The following is a 20392-nucleotide window of genomic DNA, read 5'->3' on the forward strand; positions in this document are numbered from 1 at the left end:
ACAGTTTTGGTTAAATTAATATTTTTTTTCTTGTCTTTTATAATATAGCATCTCATTCCAGTTCCTTAAACCACTGAGTTCCCCTACTCAGCCACTGTTTTTTTTAATCTTTCAAATAACTTATAATAATCCCTTTCACCTAATGTTCTTATACTTATGATCAGCAAGCTGGAGAAGCAAAGGTTTAAGTCAGGATCTAGCTGGGTCCCCTTGCCCATTATAAATCAAGGGGTGGTGCCCAGTGCTTTGAAATGTTACTTATGTTTTTGGGTATTCCACCGTTGTGTGTTTGTTGTGTAGTGAACGTCGGGTTGTGGTCGGCATTCGGATACTAGGCAGTTTGGGTGCTACCTTTGGCCACCGTCCGCAAACCACTACAGCGCGTCTTGGCGAGCGATGGCCCGTAGGCGAGTGAAGGGACGTTAGCAAGCGATGGCGCGTTGGCAAGCGACGGCGCGTTGGCGAGTGGTGGTGCGTTAACAAAACGCTAGCGCACAGGAAAAGAATCGCGCGGGCGTGTAGGCGATCGCTAACACGTAAGAGACTAGGGATGGTTAGCAAGCATCGCACTAAACAGAAGGCGCGCAGGTGCATCAGGAAGGTGAGCGCTGAAGCGAGCTGTCAATCAGGCGATCCTGGACGGTCAGGAAAAACCGTTGGCGCCCATTGGTACGTGGCAGGAAAGGGCGCGCAGATGTGCGCTGGCGCGCAGATGTGCGCTGGCGCACAGAAGGACAGAAGTAAAGGTGAGCGCTGGCGAGCAGGAGGAAGATCTACGGCAAGACTCAGCTATCAGAGATTGTCCACAGCAGGCGAGCGCTAGATCGCTACTGATGGTGTCCAGGGGAGCTGACACGCGTGGCAGATCGATGGCGATCATTGACGCGCAGGAGATCGCTGACGAGCAGGCGAACGTTGACGCGTCTGTGGTCGCTGGCAAGCAGAAGGCAACGCGTGGAATCCTGTGCGTAGAAGAAGAGTCCTTGTCCAAGACCTGAACCGAAGTTCTAGATTGCGCGGGCGAACGTGGGCGCACAGGGCGCGTAACAGGAACCAACAGGAACAGCAGCGACGATCATCAGGAGAGCGCTGACGAACAGGAGAGCGCTGGCGAACAGGAGAGCGCTAGCAATCAGGAAAACGCTGATGAACAGGAGAGCGCCTGTGCGCTAACACAGAGCAGGAGAGCGCCTGTGCGCTAACACTGAGCAGGAGAGCGCCTGTGCGCTAACACTGAGCAGGAGAGCGCCTGTGCGCTAACACTGAGCAGGAGAGCGCCTGTGCACTAACACTGAGCAGGAGAGAACACTGCAGAAGGGCGCGCAGGGGAACCCTGACACGCAAGGGAAGCACCCCCGTGGGAGGCAACCCTTTCGAAGGGACCGTTGTCCGTCGGAAGACCGTTGTCCGTCGGAAGACGAGGTCAGACTGCTGTCCATCTGCACCAGGGGCGGAAGGTCAAGAAGGTGTTAGATATCGATCCCCGGAGAGATTTAAAGAGGAAGGAGCTGCAGGCTGCATACGGAGATTCAAAAAGGCCCTTACGACATAGCAGACGGTGAGCCTTACGGCAAAGGCGTCCAACAGCAACAACAGCAGAAGAGTCCTCCGAAGAGGAGTCTCTATGAGTGTACTCTCTCGCGAACGAAAGAGAAACACTTCGTAGAAGAGACGGGTCAGCCAGTGACCTCGGAAGGAAAGTTACCCACCCAAGGAGGCGAGCCTCCTGAGTGTTCTAAAATGAACTGGAGAGCTGTCATTCGTCACGGGAGTTCTTCCAGGAGAAGGAGACACGCCCCTGACGAAGATCTATAGGGGAGGCAGCAACAGCTGAATCCCCAGGCCTAAACAAGACAGCTCACTCCGTTGTCACATTACAGAAACGAACTAGATCGGTAACTGTGAAAAATAAAAACAAAAATCATTAGTTAACATTCATTCCCCCGAGAAGGCTCCGAAGAGGAAACCCGAGGGAAAGGAACACAAGAATTACGCAACAGGCACGTGCCCTCACAACCACTTACACTCACGGAAGGAGAGCTGTAACCAACACAGAATTATAACAATTATAATTATGTAACTATGTAATTTAAAAATGAATGAACACTAAAGAAAGAACAAAAACCCCGAAAGGAATCGTTCTACAAAGCTGAAAAAACAACAAATACAATTAGATTCATAAACTAATTGAGACCAAACGTACGGCGTAGCAACCCCACCCACACGGGAAGGAAGCTACTCAGACGTAGTAAAGTAACGTAGTAAAAGGGTGAACGACCTCAAGAGAGAGAGAGAGAAAGACCGTAGTCAAACTCGATCGTAACTCATGAAATTACACCGTGGTGGCCTAACTGCCGAGGGCTCCACGGAGATATCGTACACTACACACACAAGCACAACCTCTGAAAAGGAAACTTACTGATTTCTATCGCGGTAGATAGGTTCCAGACCGGACCGCGATAGGTGAAAATCCGCGAAGTAGTGACACCATATTTACGTATTTATTTAACATGTATATTCAGACTTTTAAAACCTTCCCTTCTACTGTACGTAGTACTGTTAACAAACTACCCTTTAATGTACAGAACACTTAATGCATGTACTACAGTACCCTAAACTAAAACAGGCACAAATATTAGAGGCGATTTTATATCATGCGTTTCCTAAACACGCCAAAAAGCACGATAAAAAATGGCAATCAATGTTTTGTTTACGTTTATCTCTGATCATAATGAAGAAACAAATGCATTTAGTGTACACATCTGTGTATAGGTTAGTTTTTGCATCGATTGATTATACAGTATGTTGATTTTGTTATAACCATGTTTTACTTAATTTTTCTTAGTACTTCCAAATGAAATGTTTTTCTTTATGGGCGGCGACATAAAGTACGCTTCATCTTCGATCGTAATAAACAAACGAAGGCATTTAATGCGCATGATGAAAGTGATAAATAATGATATTACAGTAAAAGCTTTTAGAAAATATGTTATTACAAATATTATTTACCGTATCTATATAAAATCATACATACGTAGCAAAGCAGGAAAACAATTTGAGAGAGAGAGAGAGAGAGAGAGAGAGAGAGAGAGAGAGAGAGAGAGAGAGAGAGAGAGAGAGAGAGAGAGAGAGAGAGAGAGAGTTGTTTTACGTACGTAAATGTAAAATTTAAACAAAAAAATAGCCCCATATCATATAAAATAAGTTATTACAAATATTTTACTCTATCATATTACAGTAGTCTGTATAATACTGTAAAGTTCAGTACAGTATGTTGTTGTTAGTCGTGACGATGAAATTCTCACGAAACAAAAACACGGCGTTCGATTACAACAGCTGATTCTTCTCTCTCTCTCTCTCTCTCTCTCTCTCTCTCTCTCTCTCTCTCTCTCTCTCTCTCTCTCTCTCTTCATGTTATACAATACTTACATATAGATGAAGAAACTAAAATTAGTTTTCTTAGTGTCAATTAAATACGAAACGAAAAAATTATGCCGAGTTTACATCCATTTCAATCGTTGCTAAAAATACGGCATCCAATTTCATCAGCAAACCACTATTTTTTGGGAAACATCATTTTATTCTAGAAAATTGCTACTCTTTAAATAGTTAATTGCACATTAAGAAAGCGTGTACTTTAGTTTTTAAATTTCGGGTGTTTTAAAAATCGAGTATTGTTGACTTCTTTTTTTTTACTTTTGGCTGTGATCAGATCAGCTGACGTCTAGCTGCCGCTCTTGAGAGCGTACGAATAAACTAACAAAGAATCGCTTATACCATTTCTTAACTTATTCAAACCGTCTATACAGTTGATATTACATAAGCACCAATGTGTTATAACCTATCAAATTTTTTTGTTTATTACATTTAAAACAATACACACACTCTCTCTCTCTTATTACATTTAAAACAACACACACTCTCTCTCTCTCTCTCTCTCTCTCTCTCTCTCTCTCTCTCTCTCTCTCTCTCTCTCTCTCTCTCTCGGCTACTTTTCACTACCTCCCATTCCTTACCTCTCTCTATCTCTCTGACAAATGATATCTTTGTTGCTCCTCAAAGTTTCATTTATATTGAAAATCAATCACGATTCAATTTTCCTTACTTTCTCCAATCTCGCACCATCGGTCACATCGCGGTATTTTCGAAATTTCCGGAAAATCCGCGATATATATATATATATATATACATGCGTTATGAAAAAAATCCGCGAAGTGGTGAATCCGCGATGGTCGAACAGCGAAGTAGTGAGGGATCACTGTACTCAAATATATACATAAACACGAAAAAATTTTTACATATATATTGAGTAAAAGAAAAGTAAGTGATTAAGTAAAGACAAAACAAACAATGACTGCCAAGCGAGGACAAAGACAGACACGTCTGTCCATTATCCGAGCCAAAAGTGAAGTGAAGCAGTTCACCGGTGTGTGAGGGGGGGAGGGGTAGCTACTTACCACTCCCCTACCCCCCTGCTAACTAGCGCGGGGGTAATACACCCTCGTTAAAGTCTAATGGCTCGCCATTTCAGCTACGCCGAAAGGTAAACCCAATGTAAATAGCGTGGTTTGTATTTCGGTTACGGAACAAATTATTATTATTTAAGCTAAGCTACAAACCTAGTAAGAAAAGCAATATGATATAAGTCCAAGGGCTCCAACAACGAAAATAGCTCAGTGAGGAAAACAAACAAGGAAATAAAAAACTACAAGTAATAAACAATCAAAATGACAAATTCGTAGATAATTTGTATTTTTCCTAACCATACAAACCTTAGCTATTTAATAAGGGTATTACTTTCGGCGTAGCTGAAATGACGAGCCATTAGATTTTTAATGAGGGTTTACATGAGGGGGTAGGGGAGGGGTAGCTAGCTACCACTCCCCCCCCTCACACACCGGTGAGTAGCTCACTTTGCTTAGAGGTAGGACTTCCCGGGGGACAGGGCTGGCGGGTAAGTTTGATTAAATAGCTAAGGTTTGTATGGTTAGGAAAAATAAAAATTATCTACGAATTTGTCATTTGTTCTGTAACCGAAATACAAACCCCGCTATTTAATTAGGGTGACTTAACCCTTAGGTAGGGTGGTAAGTCCCAGCCGTACTGGCTTTGGCTTTTGCCCAGGGACTCAGTATCTGAGTGTGTCAGTACTCAAAGATAAGGAGTCCCTGCACCTCGCAAGTGCCTTGCTCTGCAAGGACTGCGGCCTACATAAGCTAGTGTGTGAAGGAGTGAAGTGTGACTCGTCCTAGGAAGTTGACCTGGAGTCCTTTAGATGGAAATCTAGGTTAGGATGATCGCAATACCACCTCGTAAGAGTATGGGGACGTGACAGTATTAACTTAATACTAGGAACACAAGGAAACATGATTTACCAGCAGTGGTTTGAGGTCAGCTGTGCAGACAACCCCGGATGCTGCTTTCCCCAAGAGAGGGGAGAATGAAGAAAAGAATAAGGGCCAGGCATACCTTTTCATTCATGCAGACTAAAACCGGGTAACAATGCTCTTAACCTTCTGCTACTTGTCCATTAAGGAGCCTGAGGTTTAAACCAGCTGTTGTGCAGCCACCACAGGGTCGATAGAAAACATATCGAGCCTCCTGTGGGTCACGTCTTGCAGGTAGTGGGCTGTGAGTCGTTTGACGCTTCCAAACCCCTGCTTGTAGAACCTGCGTGACAGAGTAATTTCTTTTAAATGCCAGGGACGTAGAAATGCCCCTGTTATCATGTGCCCTAGGGCGAAGTGATGGAGGAGGGTCAGGAATCAGGGAATGGTAGATAACCCTGTGAATCCAAGCTGAGATTGTATTCTTAGTGACCCTCCTCTTCGTCCTTCCTGTGCTCACAAACAATGCTTGCACCCGAGGACGATTTGCAGCTGTTCTCTTAAGATAGACCCTCAGACTCTTTACTGGGCACAGTAGGAGATGGTCTGGGTCATCTGTTACAGAACGGAGACTCAAGATCTGGAAGGAGTCGAACCAGGGGTCCGGCACTCCTGGATTCTGAGTCTTAGCTACAAACTCAGGGACGAATCTGAACGTTACCGCCCCCCATCCCCTTGAATGGGCGATGTCATACGAGAGACCATGAAGTTCGCTGACTCGCTTGGTCGAGGCCACAGCAAGCAGGAACACAGTCTTCCAAGTCAGGTGGCAATCAGAAGCCTGGCTTAATGGTTCGAAAAGAGGTCTCTTAAGAGACCTGAGGACTCGAACCACGTTCCATGCCATGGAGGAGGTCTCACTTCCGACTGGGGGCAGGTAAGTTCATAACTTCGTATGAGTAGAGAAAGTTCCAGCGAAGAGGAAATGTCCATTCCTTTGAGCCTGAAGGCAAGACTTAAGGCTGAGCGATAGCCTTTCACTGCCGAGACTGAAAGGCGCATTTCTTCCTGCAAATACACGAGAAACTCCGCTATTGCTGGAATAGTGGCATCGAGTGAAGAGATACCCCTTCCACGACACCAACCACAGAAGACTCTCCACTTTGCCTGGTAAACAGATGCGGATGACTTTCGCAGGTGTCGAGACATCCTTTCAGCAACTTGTTGCGAAAAGCCTCTCTCTGTGAGGAGATGCTGGATAGTCTCCAGACGTGAAGTCGTAGCGATGCTACGGCTTTGTGGAAGATATTGGCATGTGGTTGTCTGAGTAGCTCGTGTCATTCTTCATATGACTGACACAATCCCTGACCCCACCTCAGGTCAGCTGCCCTCTTTGCCTCACTTACCTTGCGCTTTACTTCCACCTTTTTCTCTCTATATCTTTCATACTTCTCTACACTATTACTCTGCAGCCATTCTTTAAAAGCCCTCTTTTTCTCTTACACTTTTACCTTCACTCCTTCATTCCACCATTCACTGCCCTTCATCATGCTGCCTCCAACAAACTTCTTGCCACACATCACTTGCAATCCCAACAACATTTTCTTTTACTAACTTCCACTCCTCCTCTAAATTATCAGTTTCTCTTACTTTCACTGCGTCATATGCCATTTTCAACCTTTTTTGATAAATACTTTTTACCCCGGTTTTATTAGCTCTTCAACCTTCACTAGCTCACTTTTACATCCACCTACTCTATTCCCCACTCCTTTGCTACAACTAATTTTCCTTCCACCAAAAAATGATCAGACATACCGTTAGCCATACTCCTAAACACGTGCACGTCTCTCAATTTCTAAACATTTCTTTTAGTTATCAACACATAATCCATTAATGCCCTTTCTACCACTCTTCCATTTGCCACTCTTACCCATGCATACCTGTACTTGTTTTTATCTCTCTTTTTGAAAAAACTAGAACTTATCACCATCTCTTGTTCAACACACGTATCTACCAGTCTCTCACCACTCTCATTTTCACCTGGTGCGCCATACTTCCAGCACCCAATCTAGCATTCAAGTCACCCATGACAACTACATAATTCCTTCTTCCCAGTTCTTCTACACACCTAGTTAATTCATTCCAGAACTCATTCCATTCTTCACTTTTCTCACTACCTGGCCCATACGCACTGACAAAAGCCCAACATTCCCTACCCAACCTAACCCTTACCCACATTAACCTAGATGATATCTCCTTCCATTCCCCTACTTTACCTGTCATCCATTCACTCAGCAATAAAGCCACACCTTCTCTTGCTCTTCCCCTTTCAATCCCAGACACTCTACCAGACATTTCACCAAACATCACTTCACCCTTCCCTTTTATCTTTGTCTCACACAAGGCCACTATATCCATCTTTCTATTCCTAAACATACTTCCAATCTCACATCTTCTACTCTCTATCGTACTACATCCACGCACATTCAAACACCCCAAAACTAGAGTGCGGGGAGCAGTCACTCTTCCCCCAAGCTCCACCTCTTTGATGTCTCACAGGATTATAATACAGGAGAGGGGGTTCCCAGCCCCCTCGTCCTGTCCCTTTTAGTTGCTTCTTACGACACGCAGGGATACATTGGCGCTATTCTAATTGTTTTTATGCCCCCGCGGCAGTTAAAACATAAATACTGGGTGGGACACGCAAGGACTGCTTATGACTGAGAAGGTAGACTTATACTCTCCCCAAAATCCCCCTCCCCTTGCTCAGAAGGATGGTGAGGTTGCCGACACTATTATGGTCAATTTTTTTTAGCCAGGCAGATTTGCACCGACTCGCAGTGGCGCCCTTTTAGCTCAGAAAAGTTTCCTGATCGCTGATTGGTTGCACAAGATAATTCTAACCAATCAGCGATCAGGAAACTTTTCTAAGCTAAAAGGGCACCGCTGCGAGTCGGTGCAAATCTGCCTCTAAAAAAAAATTGACAATAGAAACTATCGAGCTTGAATGGGTCTTGAACCCCCATCCAACAGATTGCCTGGCATGGATGTGTCTAATAAGCTACCACAACCCTGATATCTTTAGGCTCTATAATTATGAACCTACAATTGTTATCTTATCGATGATAATGACTTTTCACAGACAAATAAAATTAGTGTTCTTTTATTCAATTGCATTCTAAAAATTCTATATTATTGATTTTTTTACTATCAAGAATAATTCTTTTTGACAATATAATTTATGAGTTAAAAAACCCATATCATTTCATGAAATACAGTGATGCCTCAGGATACGAAATTAATCCGTTCAGGATGCGGTTTCGTATCCTGATATTTTCGTATCCTGAGTCGCGTTTTACATGTAAATAGCCTAATCCGTTCCAAGCCTTATAAAAAGTCACCTTTTCTTTCATAAACACGCTAAACTGAAGTAATAAACATGCAATGCAGCCATTTCTATCATTCAATAATTAACACAACCGTTAAAAACAGCCTAATCCATTCCAGAAACCACTATGAGATTATTCAATAATGTAGTTATAGCCAAGTTATCCCCCCCAAGCCCAAAAGAAAACGGTCCGTTTTCTTAACTACTGTATAAAAGTTACGGTACTGTATGTACGTTAAGCATTTAGATCAGTGAAGGTGTATTGTTACCTGTATGTACACCTAAATTAAGGATTGATACCTGTAAACTCTGAAAAAAAGGTTACAGTTAATTAGTGTAACAAAAAAGTTGAAACTTACCTTTTGATTGAAACGATGTCCGATAGCGAAGTCGCGGCAGAGGACGATGGCATAAGGCAGAAAACGTAACAAGTGACAGACTACGTACAGTAATTTACACACTTAACACATTAACACTTAAACTTTACAAAATAAAAAAATGGCAGAAATAATTAACACTTAACATTATGTATGGAAAACTATAAAATGAAAGAAAAAATTACTTTAACACTTAACGGTAACATAAAACTTAGAATTGAATTTTTTTTTTTTTTTTTGCTTTTTTATAACTTTACGTTTTTCTTATATTCTAAATCTCTTCTACTTCTTCACCACTTTCTTTTTTCTGTTTCTTTTTTTTACTTTCACCTTCTACTTCTTCATCACTTTCTTTTTTCTGTTTCTTTTCTTTACTTTCACCTTCTAATTCTTCATCCCTTCCTCTTTTCTGTTTCTTTTCTTCACTTTCACCTTCGTCTTGGCCTACTAATACCGCTGGCCTCTTTAATAAGAAACTATCCATTGAAGCTTGTTTCTGCCTACTTTTCAACACATTTCTAAAATGCGTTAGGCAAACGTCATTGCAGTGTTGAAGCGCACGGTTGGTATAAACTTTTTCTGGATGTTCCTTTTCGACGTAGTCTGCCATTTTATGGAAACATGCAAGAACTTCCTTGATGTCTGCCGTTTTCAAAGGTGCAACATCCTCCTCATCACCGCTAGAGAACTGCTCTTGAACATCACTCACTTGCATCGTCTCCAACTCCTCGTGGTGCTCCTCGATAAGTTCATCTATATCTTCCGCGCTAATTCCAGCCCCATGGAAGTACCAAGATGTACGATGTCAGCCACCTCAGACTGCTGAATTGGTTCAGGATCGTCAACGATCTCGGCTTCGCCTCCAGGCTTCCCGAACCCCTCGAAGTCTCGTGCAGAGACAGCATCAGGCCACAGCTTCCTCCAAGATGAGTTTAGGGTACGCCTCGAAACTTCCTGCCAAGCGAGATCGATGAGTTTGAGGCATATCACGATGTTGAAGTGATCTTTCCAAAATTCACGCAGAGTGAGGTTTGTACTCTCTGTGACTTGGAAACATCTCTTGAAGAGATGCTTCGTGTACAATTTTTAAAAATTAGAAATAACTTGCTGGTCCATGGGCTGGAGGAGAGGAGTGTGTTAGGCGGTAGATACAGGACCTTTATGAAGGAATACTCGGCCAGAAGATATTCCTCGAGGCCAGGAGGGTGAGCTGGAGCATTGTCCAACACCAGCAGACATTTCATAGGGAGGCGCTTTCTTCCAAATATTTTCGGACAGTCGGACCGAAGCAGACATTCACCCAATCAATGAACAGTTGCCTCGTTACCCACGCTTTTGCATTCGCCTTTCACATCACGGGAAGGTTCTCCTTAATGACTTTGTGGACTTTGAAGGCTCGGGGATTTTCTGAATGGTACACCAGCAGGGGCTTTATCTTGCAGTCCCCACTGGCGTTTGCACAAAAAGCAAGGGTAAGCCTGTCCTTCATAGGATTATGTCCGGGTAGCCTCTTCTCCTCCGCCGTGATGAACGTCCGACGAGGCATTTTCTTCCAGAAAAGCCCAGTTTCGTCGCAATTGAAAACTTGTTGCGAACTGTAGCCTTCCTGCAGTCAACTCGTCGAACGTTTTAACAAAGGCTTCGGCGGCCTTCGTGTCCGAGCTGGCTGCCTCCCCATGCCGTACCACTGAATGGATGCCAGTCCTTTTCTTGAACTTCTCGAACCACCCACGAGAAGCCTTGAACTCTGGGGGTTCCTGCTGGGATGTTCCTTCTCCTGCTCCTTCTTCGGCCTGAGCACGCACGAGATCACCGAAAATGGCGGAGGCCTTCTGGCAAATTGTAGTCTCAGTGATGGTGTCTCCTGAGATCTCTTTGTCCTTGATCCACACAAGAAGCAGCCTCTCCATCTCGTCATGCACGTGCGTTCTCTTGTTGGAGAAAATAGTGACGCCCTTAGAAGGTGTTGCTGCTTTGATGGCCGCCTTCTGCTTCAGGATGGTGCCTATCGTAGACGGATTCCGGCCATACTCCTTGGCGATCGCACTTAAACGCATGCCAGACTCGTACTTTTTAACGATTTCAAGTTTCGTCTCCATTGAGAGCATCGTCTTCTTCTTCATTCCTTCGGCAACATTCTTGGGACCCATGGCTACAGTAATACGTAATATAATACAATACGTAACGTTATATACAGTCTATGTATAGTAAACACTAATACAGTACAGTGCACATTAACGAATGTTTATTAACGATAACACGTGCCGTACGAATGTACTGTATATTAACACTAAGTCAAACAAGCGAAAGCACACAATGTCTGTTAACGATACCGCGGTCGGAACGAAAAGAGAGAGAGAGAGATGAACGCCCGTGCGTAGGCAAGCTGGGATAGTTGCCGACCAATAGGAAAGCAGGATCTTATGGCGTCAGCTAGCGTCTGAGTAGGGAGATAACCAATGGGTGAGCGGGAGGCTGTAAGTGAGTCTACCCAAGTTCAAAGTCAGGCGGCGCGCGCTTTTTAAAATTACTCTCGGCGAAGAGTTGGGATCTCGTAAGGTTTTCGTATCCTGGGGCATAAAAATCTTCGAATCACTTTTCGCATCCTGAATTTTTCTTAAGCAGAAACTTTCATATCCAGAGGTATCACTGTACTTGAATACAATTATCTCAAAATATATCTTAAAGTCAAACATCCCTCAAAAATAAATATTGATGGCAAAAGAATATTTATCCATAAAAGAACTTTCATATTCATTGTCATTTATGACTGTATTTGGAAATTTAAAAAAACCATTACCTCTGCAGAATATTTTGCCTTCAGTACTGTAACAATCTTCCTCACATTAACCACAAGATGTTAGAAATATATTTATTCAAATAAATCCATTAACTTCTTTAAACCTTACCTTTAGGTGTACCAGGCAGTACAGTTTCATTTTCTTTATTTTCATCGGCTAAGATCTCGGTTGGTGTAGTCTGAACAGCTACTGGGGCTGAGTGTACAATTCTCTGTCTTTGAGCATCCTGCAGTAAAAAAAAAAAAATAGACATTAACAGTTACTTTAATCTTTCAAAGGCTTTTCACAAAATTTTATTTTAAAGAGCATTGCCTTAACCCTGGTGGGTATATGACCCAAGGTTTAAAAAAAAAAAAAAAAAAAAAAAAAGCAAGATTTTTTTTTGCTATAATTTTTCGTCCGTATTGGTTGCGAGTGATATCAACCTGCAAGACATTAGTTCAGTGCGCGCAGCAGTTGGGTGAGGACACATTTCATCCCAGCTCTTTTCCTTGTGCTATTTCTGAGATACCCTCCGGTCGAGCTCGACCCATCAACACCTAATTAAGGTAAGTTGTGTAATATCAAATTTTTTATATACCAGTAATTATCAAATGTGCAGTAGTGTTTAGGCGTGTATAAAAAAGGATTGTTGTAAAGTGTTTGTGAATGTCTTCTACCGCACATGTTTTTATAAAAGCTTATAATTTTTCCTGTTTTTGTAAGCTTGTACATTCATGATAACTTAATTATGATCATTATTTTATTTTTTTTAATTGCAAAATAATCTATAAACTTTATTCTAGTGACCATAATATTTTTCTGCAAATCCTCAAACAATAAGTAAATAACTCACTGATATCGACAAATCTTTCTCTTTTTTAGGTAGCAGATTTGACATTACAAGGTGGTGAGGTTGGCGACCATTTTGTGAGCATATCCGACATGTAAGTTGGCATAGCTCTATGTATTCCTCTTTTTTTTTTTATAAAATTTCTGATATTTTCATGCATAAATACCATGCTCAGCAATGGATATAAGGATTCGTCTTGAAAAATTTCATAAAATAACTCAAAAAAAAAACTTGCCCCTTTATAAAACATGAAATAATATCCAAGTGCAGATTCTTTTACACATTTGTTGTACGATAATAATACAATATCCTGTAAAAATTTCAGCCACTAACTATGTCATTTACCTACCCGAAAAAAATGTTGAAAAGAGGATAGATTTTTTTAGCCAAAAAACACACTTTTTTTTTTTTTTCTCATTTCAGGAAACGTTCCCTTTTGGTTCCCCCTCCATCTCTGGAAGATCTCGGCAAATGGTGGTCAATTATCATAGAATAAGTGCTAAGAATGGTTTTAGTTTATTTCCATATTTAGATTTTAGGTGAATTTTTTGTTAAGTCCTTTTTTTTAATACTTATTTTCTTAATTTATTTGTAATAAATATTTATTTTGGACTTAACTTTTATTTACTTTTTTTGAAGATTAGAATATTCCTTGAAGTTTTTTTTATATTAAAAGGTTGTGAATTGATTTGTTAATAATTTTTTTATGAATATTTTTTGGACCTCGGGTCGAGGTCGACCCACGATACCTATTTAAGGTGGTCAAATAACGATACCTATCCAGGGTTATACTACTGACATAGAACAGTACATTCTCTAAGCCTTTATAAAGAGCCTCTATCTACTCCAGTTTTAATCTTCACAGAAAGGTTAACTTCTGTACTGTAATTGTTCAGTGGCTACTTTCCACTTGGTAAGGGTGCAAGACTCTTTAACTATGGTTAGCAGTTCTTCTGGGAGGATGCTTCAAAATCAAACTATTGTTCTTTTAGTCTTGTGAAAAAGCCTCTATACCATGGTGTTCCACAGTCTTGGGTTAGTTCTTTTGCTTGAGGGTACATTCAGGCTCATTATTCTACCTTATTTCTCTTCTTATTTGACATCTATAGGTCTGGCCACCTTCTGGCTGTCACAAATTGTTGCCCATCTTCTCAAGAATGTTCTCCTAAATTCTTATTTTATATACAGTTTGTATCTGTTGTACATTTGTTTTTTTAAACTTTAAAACATTTTTATTAAATATTTAAAATGTAACCAGTTGTTATTCAACTTTTCAGATGTTTTTAGCATTCTTGAAAGTATATTTAGACAACAAACATGAAGGTTCATGAACAAATAGATTTAATAGGAAATTTTGTTTCCTTTGATACAAGAAATATTCTACAATGTACTGTATACTGTAATTTACAAGGTATACAATAAACAAAAAAAACTGAGGGTAAAAGAAACATTTCTGCCCCCGAGAAACGTAATATAAATTTAGGTCATTCGACAAAAGGTTTGCTTGTTCTGTCATTCCACCTTGCACGTAACTGTCACTAAGAACTAGATAATTCCTGTTTTGGGTATTTCACGGGCTTAGAAGAAGGGAATGCGTATGTAAGAACATGCCAAATACTGCATAGATTGTCAATGGAAATAATGATAATAGGCTAACTTTTACCCATGAAAGGAAAACAATAATCAATACTAATATGAAATACTGTATATGATACATGAAGATATTATTTTGTAGAAATGATAGTTGAGAAAAAAGGAATAAAATCTGAAAAAAAAATTACATCGTGTCAACAACTTGCATTACTGGTTAAACATTTTGGAAACGTGGGTGGGATTGGAGTCGGAGGCGGAGAACCGATGATGTCTGAAGTACGTAGTACTTTCTGTGATTTGAACACCTATGCCAACATAGAAATACACTAAACTAAACCTTACATAACCATAAGGATTAAAATCGCAAGTGTTTCAGTTGGTGGTGGGGTCAGATGCGAGGATCCCTATGTCTCTAAGCTGGGGGTTGTTAGGGTGTTTAATTAATGCCCTAGGTAGTGAATGTCACCATTGACTAGAGTGTGGTGTGATTCTTTATGGTAACATAAAAAGATTAAAATAGTTCTTACAGAATCAGAAATAAAGGCTAAAATCCCAAAGACTTTGTTAGTTGAATGAAGAAAGGAGGGGAGGCTAATATCAGGGAGAGGAGGACATATTTTAGCAAAATTTCCTGTGTGTGAAATTTATGATATACGACCAAGTATTATAATCTTGTGTAGGATAAACGAGTTATATGAGCAATTTTAACCACCATATGGTTTATATTTATAAATGACACATCTGGACGTCATTGTCTGTATCACAAGGCATGTTTTGACGTCATCGTAGCGAAGGGGGTTAAAGCAGGGACTGAGAGCTCTCTTGCACTGGGCACATACATTTTGAATAAAAAAAAAATATATACCTTGCTATAAATTTAAAAAAAAAAAATCAAAGCAAAGCAAAGATAAGATCTTAGAAGAGTTAGAATATTTGAAGCTTTCATTTTGGGAGACAGAACGAATGGCACACTTGGCAAAATGGTGCGGGCAACTTCTACCTTTCTCTCGGTAGGGAGGGCTCAGGCACCGGCTAGCCTTTTGGAGGAGAAGGATATAAAGAGGTAAGGGAAGTAATTTTTTAAGGTCAACAAGCAAGAAGAAAGCAGCTTACGCTTTGAAGATATTAGCACAGTGACTTGAAGTTATAAATCATTTAAACAATCCACTTAAAAGGAAATCTTTCAAGTTAACAATTTAACATACATAATACGGGAGAAACGTTTTTCCTCTCACGTCTCTTTTGAGATAAATATACTGACCTTGAGTCTCTGTCTGGCCGCAAGAATGTGAGCCCTCATACCACTGCTTGCTTTCGTGTTTAATACCTTCGGCTTGATTGGCATACCCTGTGGTTTCACCACTGGAACTTTCTTCTGCATGGAAACAAAACAAAAAAAAAATTACCATAATACTCTGTTCACAGGCTTTATTATAATAAAATTATTCCGAAGATAAAGTTTTTTTCTTCACTATGTCTTTAACCTATGTATCAACAAACTACTTATAAAATTTCATACTAAAACATTCCAGTGATAGAATGTATATCTTCATATGATAAATTTTCTATTGCCTTTGTCTCACTGACTTTTCATCAATTAAAAAGTCCTTCATCCTTTTTCCATGCCCATCTTATCCTACCTCCTGGTCAGTCCTGCTACTCAATACCTCACTGTCTCTTTCCACTAATTAAAAAGCTCAAAGCATCTCAACCTGTATTTTCCCAGACTTGGAACATGATATATTTCATATATAGTACTGAATTTTAAAAACAATTTATTATTCTCTGCTCTAAATAATTCATAATGTCAATGTACAGTGACAAAGTGAGGCTATTATCAAAGGGACTAAGATGACTATCCAACTTTTAAAAAAAATACTTGGGAACTAAGAAAAATTAATTGCCATTAGAGAAAATAGATGAGAGCTGCAGATCATTAAACTATAAACATCATTAATTTCTCACCTTATTTTCTTGGAAAGTGATTGGCTTTACAACTTTCCAGTTATTATTTTTTAGATCCGAGAGACCCAAAAACTTCTTCTTCACATCCTCAATCTGTAATGGAACTAGGCTATTAATTGCAAGGCTGTGAACTAACCAGATGCTAAAAATAAAAACATTTGTGCATACACAGATTTAAATTCAATACTACAAAATTATTTTCTTATTAATCAAATACACAATAACCTTTAAATAGTATCTCTGAAATACTACTGTAGATATACTTCAAAAACCAGTGTCAGATTTAGCACTTAAAAACTTAGCCTCTGGGACTTTAACAACTTTGATAGATCTTCAAACTAAATTTCTGAAAACATGACAAATTCGTAGATAATTTGTATTTTTCCTAACTACACAAACTTTAGCTATTTAATAGGGGTTATTACTTTCGGCGTAGCTGAAATGACGAGCCATTAGAATTTTAACGAGGGTTTACTACCCCCATCGCTAGTTAGGGAGGGTTGCTTGCTACCCCCCACTCACAAGCACCTGTGCTTGACCTCACTTTGCTTAGAGGTAAGACTTCAAGGGGGATAGGGCTGGCGGGCAAGTTTAATTAAATAGCTAAGGTTTGTATAGTTAGGAAAAATACAAATTATCTACGAATTTGTCATTTGTTCCATAACTGACATACAAACCACGCTATTTAATAGGGGTGACTCACCCGTTAGGAAGGGTGGAAGGTCCCAGCCAGTACTGGCTTTTCGCTTTGCCCGGGGACTCAGTATCTGAGTGTGTCAGCACTCAACAAAAAGGAGTCCCTGCACCTCGCTAGAACCTTGCTACGCAAGGGCTGCGGCCTACGTAAGCTGTGTGTGTGAAGGTATGAAGTGTGACTTGTCCTAGGAAGTTGACCTGGAGTCCTTTAGATGGAAACTTTAGGCTAGGACTCTCCCAATACCACCTTGTCAGGGTATGGGGACGTGACAGTATTAGCTTAATACTAGGAACACAAGGAAACATGGTTTACCTGCAGTGGTTCAAGGTCAACTGTGCAGAGAACCCAGGATGCTGCTTTCCCCAAGAGAGGGGAGGATGAAAAAAAGAATAAGGGCCAGACATACCTTTTCATTCATGCAGACTAAGACCAGGTCACAAAGCCCTCAACCTTCTGCTACTTGTCCCTTAAGGATCCTGAGGTTTTAAACCAGCTGTTGTGCAGCCACCACAGGGCCGATAGAAAACGTATCGAGCCTCCTGTGGGTCACATTTTGCAGGTAGTGGGCTGTGAAGGTCGTCTGACGCTTCCATACCACAGCTTGGAGCACCTGCGTCACAGAAGTTTTTCTTGAAGACCAGGAACGTAGCTACGCCCAACGTCATGTGCTCTAGGGCGACGTGACGGAGGAGGATCTGGATTCAGGGACAGATGAATCGCCCTACGAATCCATGCCGAGATGGTGTTCTTGGTAACCCTCCTCTTCGTCCTCCCAGTGCTCACAAACAATGCCTGCACCTGGGGACGTACTGCAGCCGTTCTTTTGATATATAGCCTCAGACTCCTTACTGGACACTGTAGGAGATGGTCTAGGTCATCTGTTACAGAACGAAGACTCAAAATCTGGAAGGAGTCGAACCTTGGGTCCGGCACCCCTGGATTCCGAGTCTTAGTAATAAACTCAGGGACGAATTTGAACGTTAACCTCCCCCCATCCCCTTGAATGGGCGATGTCATACGAGAGACCATGAAGTTCACTGACTCGCTTGGCCGAGGCCAGATTTAGTAAGAACACCGTCTTCCAAGTTAGGTGGCGATCTGAAGCCTGGCGTAATGGTTTGAAAGGAGGTCTCTTAAGAGACCTGAGAACTCGAACCACGTTCCATGGAGGAGGTCTCACTTCCGACTAAGGGCAGGTAAGTTCATAACTCCGTATGAGTAGGGAAAGTTCCAGCGAGGAAGAAATGTCCACTCCTTTGAGCCTGAAGGCAAGACTTAAGGCTGAGCGATAGCCTTTCACTGCCGAGACTGAAAGGCGCATTTCTTCCCGCAAATAGACGAAGAACTCCGCTATTGCTGGAATAGTGGCATCGAGTGGAGAAATACCCCTCCCACGACACCAACCACAGAAGACTCGCTACTTTGCCTGGTAGACAAATGCGGATGACTTTCGCAGATGTCCAGACATCCTGACTGCAACTTGTTGCAAAAATCCTCTCTCAGAGAGGAGATGCTGGATAGTCTCCAGGCGTGAAGTCGTAGCGAAGCTACGGCTTTGTGGAAGATGTTGGCATGTGGTTGTTTGAGTAGCTTGTGTCGCGGAGGGAGTTCTCTCGGAAGTTCCGTTACGAATTGCAGAAGGTCCGGAAACCATTCCGCGTGATGCCTGATGCCTAGCGGAGCTATAAGGGTCATCGAAAGATTGACCGATATTCTGGTCTTGTTGAGCACCCTCCTCATCAGACAGAACGGGGGAAAGGCGTACACGTCGATGTTCTCCCACCGTTGTTGGAAGGCATCTTGCCAGAGACCCTTGGGATCCTGGACTGGGGAGAAGTACAGCGGAAGCTTGAAGTTCACCGCTGTAGCAAACAGATCCACAGTTGGGGAACCCCACAAAGTCAGGACTTTGTTGGCTACTAGATGATCCAAAGACCACTCGTTACTCACTATCTGAGACGCTCTGCTCAGACTGTCGGCAAGCACATTCCTCTTGCCTGGAATGAAGCATGCCGATAGTGGAATCGAGTGGACTTCGGTCCATCTCAGTATCTCTACTGCGAGATGGGATAGCTGCCTTGAAAAGGTACCTCTTTGCTTGTTGATGTAAATCACTACTGTGGTGTTGTCGCTCATCACCACCACAGAGTGACCCGCCAGGTATTGTTGGAACTGTTGAAGGGCCAGGTATATGGCCTTCATTTCAAGCAGGTTTATATGGAGGCCCTTTTCTGATTCTGACCACAGGCCTGAGGTCCTGTGTTGCAGAACGTGGGGCCCCCACCCATTCTTTGAGGCGTCCGAAAACAGCATCAAATCCGGGGAGAGGACGAGAAGATCCACTCCCCTTCATAGGTTCTCGTCTGTCACCCACCACTGAAGGTCCGTCTGTTCCGCAGGACCCATAGGGATCATGACGTCCGGGGAATCGAAACCCTGATTCCACCGAGACTTGAGTCGCCATTGGAGGGATCTCATCCTGAGGCGACCGTTGGGAACTAAACGAGCCAAAGATGGGAGGTGACCGAGGAGACGTAACCACGATGGGGCTGGAAGTTCTTCTCGTCTGAGGAAAGGGCTTGTGACCCTCCTCAGCCTTGCTATCCTGTCGTCTGATGGGAAGGCTTTGTGAAGATTGGTGTCTATGCTCATGCCTAGATATACCAGTCTTTGAGTGGAAAGCAGAGAGGACTTCTCGAGATTTACCATGATCCCCAGATCTTGGCAAAGTCCTAGAAGTTTGTCTCGGTGGCGAAGAAGGGCTGACTCCGAGTCTGCTAAGATCAGCCAGTCGTCCAGATAACGGAGGAGACGGATGCCGATCCTGTGTGCCCACGATGATATTAGAGTGAACACTCTGGTGAAAACCTGTGGTGCTGTGGAGAGACCAAAACACAGCACCTTGAACTGGTAAACCTTGTTGTCTAGGCTGAATCTTAAGTACTTCCTTGAAGACGGATGGACTGGGATCTGGAAGTACGCGTCCTTTAGGTCCAGTGTACACATGAAGTCTTGCGGTGTCACTGCAAGTCTGACCGCGTCTGCGGTCTCCCTGCTGAACGGAGTTTGCTTGACAAACTTGTTCAGAGCTGAGAGGTCGATGACTGGTTTCCAGCCTTCAGATGCATTCTTTACAAGAAAGAGTCGACTGAAGAAGCCTAGAGACCCGTCGAGGACCTCTTGGAGAGCGCCCTTCCTCAACATGGTCTGAATTTCTGTCCGAAGGGCTTGCCCCCTTGCCGATCCCATGGCAAGGGAGCTCAACGACACTTGATCCGCGAACGGGACGCGATATCAGATGATTACCTTGCCGCGCGTTGTCCTGCAGCCTTGTGCGTGGGGGGGGGGGGTTGATGATCGCGCTGGGGTGCGTACTGTCGCTCGTGCGATGAGAAATGCCCTGGGGAGCGCC

General features: G+C 42.4%; 1 protein-coding gene across 1 annotated transcript in view; it reads right to left on the minus strand.

Moving 5' to 3' along the window:
- The window catches only part of LOC137623198 (disks large-associated protein 5-like), a 156422-nt gene that overhangs the window by 34013 nt on the left and 102017 nt on the right, over nucleotides 1-20392 (minus strand). Inside the window, exons 4-6 of the mRNA XM_068353902.1 lie at nucleotides 16284-16376; nucleotides 15580-15693; nucleotides 12002-12119 (exon numbers count right to left, since the gene is read on the minus strand). Of these exons, the coding sequence (XP_068210003.1) occupies nucleotides 12002-12119; nucleotides 15580-15693; nucleotides 16284-16376 (325 nt within the window). The remainder of the gene's footprint in view (nucleotides 1-12001; nucleotides 12120-15579; nucleotides 15694-16283; nucleotides 16377-20392) is intronic.

The sequence above is a fragment of the Palaemon carinicauda genome, chromosome 30, assembly GCF_036898095.1.
Source record: "Palaemon carinicauda isolate YSFRI2023 chromosome 30, ASM3689809v2, whole genome shotgun sequence".
NCBI lineage: Eukaryota > Metazoa > Arthropoda > Malacostraca > Decapoda > Palaemonidae > Palaemon > Palaemon carinicauda.